The sequence below is a fragment of the Pinus tabuliformis genome, chromosome 3_1, assembly GCF_031772625.1.
Source record: "Pinus tabuliformis cultivar Carrire ecotype Pingquan chromosome 3_1, CPIR1, whole genome shotgun sequence".
NCBI classification, from domain to species: domain Eukaryota; kingdom Viridiplantae; phylum Streptophyta; class Pinopsida; order Pinales; family Pinaceae; genus Pinus; species Pinus tabuliformis.
The window spans coordinates 990,505,888-990,515,538 of NC_142301.1; the positions used below are offsets into that span (position 1 = coordinate 990,505,888).

Consider the following 9,651-nt stretch of genomic DNA (forward strand, 5'->3'; position numbering starts at 1 on the left):
AATGTGAAGGGGACCAGTTGGGTAGAGTCATGGTGAGATGGTGGATCGCAGAGTCACATTGCAGGTTGCGCTAAGAGGATGCATTTTTCGTGTAATGTGGGAAGTAAGCCTATGAAGTGGATCTCTTATGCAAGGTGGACGCATATCAAGGTATGATGCCTCACAAGATATTATTCCATTATGCTTAAGGGAAGTTGTGTTGTGGCATAAGGTGAAAAGGAAGCCTATAGAATGGATTTGTGGTGCATTGACCGGATGAAATGTAGTGTGAGGTACGCTATGAAGGGGAGAGGGGTAGGGGCAATAAGAGATGTCGCTATGTAACATGATGTCATAGATGACTTTAAAAATGGGTAGTCTAAATAATTTACAGATTAGTTCTGATAATAATGGAAATTTTGGTAAGATTATGATAAAATTCGGTAAATGTTTTTGAAAATTTGGGTTACCTGTGTCAAATGTCAAGATTTTATGTGTCCAGGGGATTTTGATGGTATTGAATCCGTTTCCACCATAAAAAAATATTCAAACACTCTAGCAAAGATTATTGATGATGTTGAATCCATTTCCACCATAAAAAATATTCAAACACTCTAACGTTCTGAATTATTTTTAAAAAATTCCTACTTGAAACCTACCGTTTACATAAATTTATTACATACGTAGATAACGCACTTAAAAAATGGGCTAAGTATTCCAAGGCGCCAATAATGGACGACCGATGTTTATATGTACTTAGTAGGTGAAAGAGTAGGTGAACAAACAGACGCGAAAATATCTCACAATGCTTAGACATACTAACCAGAATCGTTGCGAGAGATAGGCGGGCAGTACTTACATTACTCGTGGCGCGAGCATTACGAGGCTTGGAGGCGCAGCGCAAAACTGGATGGCAACTAGCACAAGGGCCAACGTAAGGAGACAAAGAGAAATGTAATAAACTCAATGATGAAATTAAATGGAGGGCGAGAGGTTTATATATTTTTCGTGCATGTGGGGGGCATTGAATGTGTCGTCACAAAAGAATTTGTGATGTATGAGGTTTATATATTTTTCGTGCATGTGGGGGCAATAAATGTGCATTGAATGTGTCGTCACAAAAGAATTTGTGATGGAGATATACATGAGAGTATGAAGAGTAGTTTATCAAGGTGAAGGAATCTGCTGGACTGTCAAAAGTGGTTGAAATTTGGGTAAAAAATTTCAAAAAATTTGGAGAGACAGTTTTTAAATTGTGTTTTAATGGTGGAAATGGATTAAGCACCATCAAAAACATCTAAAACAACTAAAATTTTGAAGTTTAACAACTATAACTTGCATTTACAAAAATCCTTGCCAGATTTTCTCTAAATATAACTAGAATTTCCATAATTTTCCGAACAATTCCTCCAACTAATTAAATTACCGACAGTATGAAGTTGCGTTGCGGTAAGTCTGATGGTTGCACTATGCTGTATTGTAAAAGGTGCCATGCACCATGCAATTTACAAAAAATTCTTAATTTAAAACTACCCTTCCCTTCGTGACCTAGGATATGAGAATAACTTTTAAGGGTTTGACCATATAGATGTATATGACTTGAATGAGGGGGACGGGGAAAATTTTGGCTTCGTGGATTTATTTTCAGAGTGGTTGTAGCAGCCGGAAGAAACACATATACTATTTTTTGATATAATTAATAATATAATAATAGTAATTTAAAATTAAATTATAATTAAATTAATTTTTATGATTATTTTTTATTTTTATTTTGGTATTGTGATATGTACTGTGAAATAAATATTTTGATATTTATGAACTAGTATTTAAAGATATTTATTTTATTTATAAAAGGTTAATGTATTAAATTTCAAATTGTGTATTTTATTTTAATTATAAATATTGCAGATATTTTACAATTTAAAAGACATGAACCATGTTAATCTTTATATATATCAAATTTTAAAATATTTTTAAATTTTACGATGGAGTTAAATTCAATTCTCAATTACAAATGTTAAGAAAATCTTATAATCTCGTGTACGAGAGCCAGAAAACACAATTAACTTAAATCTTGAAATATTACCCAGAAATCTGCAATTAAACTATACTCCACCTAAATGAATATATAACTGATCAAATATGATTGGCTAAAATTTCAAAAGATGCTCTCAATTTTTAAGTATTTAGAGTGGAAGATGTGGATCTTAAACGTTAAATCTGATCGAATATTTCCTGGCAATTGCTTTTAGAGCCGATCTACCTCTTTCAGTGGCAGTAACCTCATCCTACTGGAGCGCTACCCGTCCACTATATCCAACTTACACCATATCAATTCTAAGAAAATGAATTGAAAAATAAATAAAAATAATAATGTTGTGTTTTATGTTTTGGAATTTTGTTCCCTGCACGTGATTTTAAATTGTTACTGTAAGTGATTGTGATTTTAAATTGTCTAAAATAAGTCTTCAGCACTCTGAAAAGCCAAAAAGCATTTAAAAATTACACAAGTCAAATTTTAACAGAATTTCAAAAAAAAGAAAGTATATAGATTTCAGAAGAAAAATCTCCTCTATCCCATGTCCTATCATATGATATCCAAATACTCCAACCCAAAAGACACAGCGCATATGATATCCAAATACTAGATCCCAACAAAAACAGAGTAATAAAAAGAGAGCAATGACAAAAACGCAAGATTCTACAACAAAATGGGAAGTCAATCCTCAAACTGCGCACTCGTAGATTTTAGAAGATTTTCAATCAAACATTGCTTGCTGCTCCAGATTACAGAAAAGAGAAATCTAATACAATTTTATTGCAGATCGCTTGACGGTTTGACAGAGAAGAAGATCGGACACAAGTATGATGGCATGGCCATTATATTTGTCTTTATTAATGCTTCTGAAAATAGAGCCCATGAGATGTGATTTCTTTAGACATCACAGATAGATGACTTGGACATCAGACATCAAGTTTCATAAGATCTTTTAAGCTGATAGGACTCACAGAGGATGAATTGGAAAAGTATTGGTCAACTATAATTTTAGCAGCGCGTTCAGTTGGATGAACCTGGTCCCACCACACATTGTTTCCCCTATCTGGGCACAAATTTGACTGGAGGCTGCACAGACCAATACCGTTATACCTTCCTTGTCCGCAGCACGCATCTTTGCCATCCCCAATCCCTGAAAAAAAAGTATTTCTAATGAGCACTAGCTGTTGAACTTAGAACAAGAATCGACAATTCAGGAAGAAGCATTACCAAATGCTTGAGGATTTGTGTATAAGTCCATGAAAATTGGAAACATTCCAGATATTGTATATATCGGAGCAGAAAATCGTGCGTTGAGTCGATCGATTGCGGGTCTCAGTCGTGCATTAAAAAGCTGCGCGGCTTCCTGTAGATTCGCGGCGCATTCACCATTTGTGGACCTCAATGCCCTCTCCATAGGAATACACCCCAAAGGACCCGACGACAGAACCAGAACCCTGCGTGCTCCCAGCTCGTAAAATTTCTGTAAATTCATCAGTTAATTTACAATGCATGTGATAGAAATAAACTACCAAAACCTGAATGAAGATATCGTAGAATACAGAAAAATAATTACCGCCAGAATCTTCTCAAACTCGGAGATGATAAAATTAGTATACGCAGGTAGAGAGAACTCCAGTGATCTCGCTGTTACAGGCAGAAGGTAGTAGTTATTGATGTAATCATTTCCGCCAAGGGATATGGAAAAAAGCCCCTCTGCAACTAGTTTATTGGCCGCATTACGTCCTATAATTCTCGCAACTCTGTCTTTATACTTTTGGAAAAGCTCGAATTGGCGAGGCATCCTTATAATTTCAGCCTGTATGTATGCAACCGAATTCTCATCGTTATTATTCATTTGATCAATATCTGCAACTCATTATGAAAAGATGTGGAGTTTAATGAAAGTCCGGTATTAAGATGAATTTGTGCTTACAAATTGAACGCCCGTATCATTTAAAATGCCAATGCCCGCAGAGGCGAAGTTGGCACCTTTCAGTAACTCCTTGCCCTTGAGCGAAGGATCTAAGTACGGCAGCACGAGGTCGGATCCAAGTTTCAGGCCTGAAATGCATATATTTCATTCAATTTATATACCAATCATTATAACAAGACACATATTTTACTAAATTAAAAAATATATATATATATATATAAAATTTTTATATAATCTTAATAACAATAATTTACAATGGCCCTTAAAATTCACAATATTCTTTAAGGTTAGCTCGGTAAGTCAAAAATTTTGGCCATGAAGCAGCAGGTTACATGGTCCATTTTGCCCAAACCCTCAAAGGTTACAACAAAACATATATTTCATTAAATTTTGTATTCCTAATAACAATAACAATTAAAATTAGAATTTAGAACTAAATATTAGAATTTTACTAAAGTTATTTTTTTAAAAATCACATAATAATAGTACGATTAATTATAATAATAATATGATTAATTATTTGATATAGATATCTATATTGAATATCAATATAGATATAGATATAAAGTATTAGTGGGTAACCTTGACGCTTACAACAAAACACATATTTCTTTAAATTTTGTATAATCCTAATAACAATAACAATTAAAATTAGAATTTAGAACTAAATATTAGAATTTTACTAGAGGTAATTTTTGTAAAAATCACATAATAATAGTATGATTAATTATTTGATATAGATATCTATATTGAATATCAATATAGAGATAGATATAGATATAAAGTATTAGTGGGTAATTTTAGGTAGAATGATTTTTTTTTAATAATACTAATGACCTAATTTGCATTTGTGGATAGTAGTTTGTAATGGTTGTCTCTTTGTTAATTTAACAACTAAATTATGATAAATTTTCTAATGTGTAAAAGAATTCTAAAATTCTTGTTCTTCAAATTGGAACTTAAAAATAATAAGTAATTATAATTTAAAATTATAGTTTAGTTCCAAATCAAATTAATTTATGTTTTTTACTTAGATTTGCAGCATGGTATTTCAGTTTATCTCTAGCTGCATATTTATTTGTCTTTGACCAAAAATTTATGCCGTTTATCCATAGTTAAACATTGAGAATTCAATTTTTATTATTTTTATTACTATTTAAATATATTTCTTTGTAAGGTTATTGGTTGAGATCTTATTATGAGTTGTTTAGTTTACTAATTTCTTGTTTTTAGTTTTATTTACTTTTTATTTAACTTTTTATTTTTTTCCCTTTTCATATTATTTCAATTTTCATGCATGAAGTTTTTTCTCCATATTTTCAATTTAAGATGACCTATGTATTAATTTGCCTTTAACAAAAAATATTTGCCTCTTATCTATACTTTAACATTGGGAATTCAATTTTTTTTTTATTGTTATCTAATGGTTGAAGTCTTATTATGTGCTGTTTAATAAAAAAAAATTTCTCAGTTAAGACTAACCTAAGTACCCATGGGGGATTTGAACCGGTGACCTATCGCAAGGAGTGCCTTAACAGCGCACCCAATCACCATCAATCCAAAGCCCCTTGGGGTGCTGTTTAATAAATTTAATTTCTATTAGTTAAAAATATTTTGTTTTCAATTTTATTTCTTTTTTATTTAACTTTATATTTTTTACATTAAAAATACAATATTTTATTAGTTATTTTATCCTTGTGATGAATTCTTTAACTTATTTTTTTAATTTAATTAAACTATATTAAAATATATTAAAATAAACCTTTGTTCTTCGAAGAATTTCTAATTCTTCGAAAATATATAATTTATATAATTTAAATGTTTTCATAATTTTATAAGAAGTATCATGTTAATAAGTATGATTTATTTCAGAGTACTAGAGTTTCCATATCCAAAAAAAATTGAATAATCCATATTTAATAATATATACATTCTTTGTTATATAAACTATCTTATGTATGAAATCAAGGGTTTCTAACGTTCTTTCTAGCCTTCATTCATGTTCTAGAATTACAAATTCTCATAAGTATTCCGATTATTATTAGCTTGTCAGCTTATCAACCATTTAATATATTGCCTGTACTAATTATGTTGTAAAAAATACATTTTAAATTAGATATCTATATTGAATATCAATATAAATATAAATATAGATATAGATATAGATATAAAGTATTAGTGGTAATCTCGAAAGTTACAACAAAACACATATTATTTAAATTTTGTATAATCCTAATAACAATAACCATTAAAATTAGAATTTAAAACTAAATATTAGAATTTTACTAGAGGTAATTTTTGTAAAAATCACTTAATAATAGTATGATTAATTATTTGATATAGATATCTATATTGACTATCAATATAGAGATAGATATAGATATAAAGTATTAGTGGGTAATTTTAGGTAGAGTGATTTTTTTTTGAATAATAGTAATGACCCAGTTTGCATTTGTGGATAGTAGTTTGTAATGGTTGTCCCCTTGTTAATTTAACAACTAAATTATGATAAATTTTCTAATGTGTAAAAGAATTCTAAAATTCTTGTTCTTCAAATTGGAACTTAAAAATAATAAGTAATTATAATTTAAAATTATAGTTTAGTTCCGAATCAAATTAATATATGTTTTTTACTTTAATATATTTAGATTTGCAGCATGGTATTTCAGTTTGTCTCTAACTGCATATTAATTTGTCTTTAACCAAAAATTAAGTAATTATAATTTAAAATTATAGTTTAGTTCCGAATCAAATTAATATATGTTTTTTACTTTAATATATTTAGATTTGCAGCATGGTATTTCAGTTTGTCTCTAACTGCATATTAATTTGTCTTTAACCAAAAATTTATGTCGTTTATCCGGTTTAATATTGAGAATTCATTTTTTATTATTTTTATTACTATTTAAATATATTTCTTTGTAAGGTTATTGGTTCAGATCTTATTATGAGTTGTTTAGTTTACTAATTTTTTGTTTTTAGTTTTATTTACTTTTTATTTAACTTTTTAATTTTTTCCCTTTTTCTATTATTTCACTTTTCATACATTAACTATTTTCTCCATATTTTCAATTTAAGATGACCTATGTATTAATTTGCCTTTAACAAAAACGATTTGCCTCTTATCTATACTTTAACATTGGGAATTCAATTGTTTTTTTATTGTTATCTAAATTCATTTATTTGGAAAGTGATTGGGTGAAGTCTTATTATGTATTGTTTAGTAAATTCAATTTTTATTAGTTAAAAATATTTTGTTTTCAGTTTTATTTCTTTTTTATTTAACTTTATATTTTTTGCATTAACAATACAATATTTTATTAATTATTTTATCCTTAATCGAGTTTAGGCTTCTGTGGTCCATATCAAGTTAGAGAAAGATTTCGGCGAAAATCACATGGAATCTCATTTGTCGACGCGTTTCGAACCAACTAGTGTGGTTCATAGTCAGGACAAGATGAAGAAACGGATCTAGCTTCCCATGATTAAATAGTCTGAACAGAGCCTCCAACAGGTAAAGAAACGGATCTAGCTTCCCATGCTTAAATAGTCTGAACAGAGCCTCCAACAGGTAGCAAATCTAACGACTAGTTTGACTTAAGGACAAGGGTCAAAAATATTATAATATTTTAATTTGTGAAAAATAAATAAATTAAGGTGAATGGTAGGAGACCTAATAATTAAAAACTAAGTTAATTAATAATTAGTTACAAAAATATAAATAATTATAACATACCAGTATTAAGAATAAAAGTTAATAATAAAAAATTATAATTTAAAGACAAATTAGTTAATTAAGGGACCTAAGAAAATTATATGAGACCTATTAAATAAAATATAAGTTATAAGTTAATTAAAATAGAAGAAGGTAATTAATAATTTAAAAGGAAAATAAGTAAATTAAAAGATATATAAAATAATTTTATATAAAAAAATATTATTAAAAAATATGTAATTAAGGCAAAAAAAAAATACTAGACCTTATAAATCAAAACTAAAGTTAAAAAATAATTTCTTTAACTTACTTTTTTTTAATTTAATTAAACTTTATTAAAATAAACCTTTGTTATTTGAAGAATTTCTAAGATATATAATTTAAATGTTTTCAAAATTTTATAAGAAGTATCATGTTAATAAGTATGATTTATTTCAGATTACTAGAGTTTCCATATCCCAAAAAAATTGTGAATAATCCATATTTAATAATATAAACATTCTTTGTTATATAAACTATCTTATGTATGAAATCAAGGGTTTCTAACGTTCTTTCTAGCCTTCATTCATGTTCTAGAATTACAAATTCTCATAAGTATTCCGATTATTATTAGCTTATCAGCTTATCAACCATTTAACATATTGCCTGTACTAATTATGATGTAAAAAACACATTTTAAATTATCAAAAATCAGAGTCATATATTGCATTACAACCAAAAATATAAACTCTTATCTCAAACGCTGGCTGGTAAAATCCAGTATTGCAGGCCATCTGTAAAGTCAAAAAAATTTAAAACTCTGAAGTCTGAAACGCTCACAGATAAAATCGGCGAGATTTAATCCATTGGAAAAACGTCCAGTCGGTCTACCGTTGGGATAATCAATCCCATAAGGATTGCGGTCCGCTCTAGCAATCGAAGCGAGATAATTGTTGTTGCCACTATCGAACAACGAGTCTCCGAAAATGAACTGCGCTGGAGGCGCTCCAGCTGCCGTTGTTACAACGACAGAAACGAGCAGTATCGCAAGAAATGAGGCAGTATTCAACTCCATTCTCTGTCAACGAAAAAAATCGATCCAATTTGAGTGATACTGGAAGGAAGATGCATACAAGAATCTTATATGAGGAAGCCAGAACGATAGAATTGATTAACGCATTTATAGAAGTACAACGTAACAGCCAGCTGTTACGGACTCGTGCAGTGAACGTATCCGTGAAATGGCAGTAAAATACGGACTGTTGCAGTGAACTTATCCGTGAAATGGCAGTAAAATAGCTGTTACGGACTCGTGCAGTGAACATATCCGTGAACAGCACAGCTTTATATAGCCTTTTAAGAAAGAGATTTACGTTAGAGAAAAGGCATGTGCCCATAAGTTCGAAAAGTTAGAATTTGGTAATTTATTTTTAAAAAATTTGGTAGCAAGAGTGTTTGATTCTTGTATTTATAGTGGAAATAAATTTAAGGCTATCAAAAATCTTTAGAGCACTCAACATTTTGAAGCTTAATTTGGATTTACAAAAATCATGTTTAATTTCATCAAAATCTTGAGAGAATATCTATGGTAGACTAAGGCCATAAAAAACAATATCTATCTAGCAATAATTTAATTGAAAAATTTGTCCTTTGAATTTCATAATTAAATAAAAAATAATTAATATATTAACAATTTTAATATTCTCCCCATAGACAAATAAATTGCTTATGAAAAAGGGTCATGTAAAATAAAAATTTGAATCTAGTGGGAAGTTAATCCCAAATGGATGAATGCTTTTTCATAGGGTAGTCTAACATGTTTAGAGGTGTTATCCTCCAATGGCACCCATATAGGTTGATAGCATTTGTAGGTTAAATCTTTGATGAAGTGTTTATAGTCCATTAGATTTCTTGAGGCATCAGTGAGTTGTTTTCTCAACCCATAGCTTCATAATTGTTTTTTAGTCCATAACACCATAATTTTACTTTTAATCCATAATGTCATAA

General features: G+C 29.3%; 1 protein-coding gene across 1 annotated transcript; it reads right to left on the bottom strand.

The window, feature by feature from the left end:
- Nucleotides 1-2,775: 2,775 nt before the first annotated feature.
- LOC149191188 (GDSL esterase/lipase At5g33370-like) lies at nucleotides 2,776-8,763 on the bottom strand. Its single transcript, XM_089413533.1, has 5 exons — nucleotides 8,485-8,763; nucleotides 3,951-4,078; nucleotides 3,591-3,833; nucleotides 3,245-3,497; nucleotides 2,776-3,167 (listed from the first exon to the last, which is right to left on the bottom strand). The coding sequence occupies exons 1-5, from the start codon at nucleotides 8,717-8,719 to the stop codon at nucleotides 2,944-2,946; spliced, it is 1,083 nt and encodes a 360-aa protein (XP_089269659.1). The 5' UTR covers nucleotides 8,720-8,763; the 3' UTR covers nucleotides 2,776-2,943.
- Between the last annotated feature and the right edge of the window lie 888 nt (nucleotides 8,764-9,651).

What these genes read in the sequence shown, in the direction of transcription:
- LOC149191188 (XM_089413533.1), bottom strand. Translation starts at nt 8,719, where the DNA reads ATGGAGTTGAATACTGCCTCATTTCTTGCGATACTGCTCGTTTCTGTC. An exon ending in AAATCTCGCCGATTTTATCT is followed by an intron (nt 4,079 to 8,484) that starts GTGAGCGTTTCA and finishes TATGCATTTCAG; the next exon opens with GCCTGAAACTTGGATCCGAC. An exon ending in AGTTTGAGAAGATTCTGGCG is followed by an intron (nt 3,498 to 3,590) that starts GTAATTATTTTT and finishes ATGAATTTACAG; the next exon opens with AAATTTTACGAGCTGGGAGC.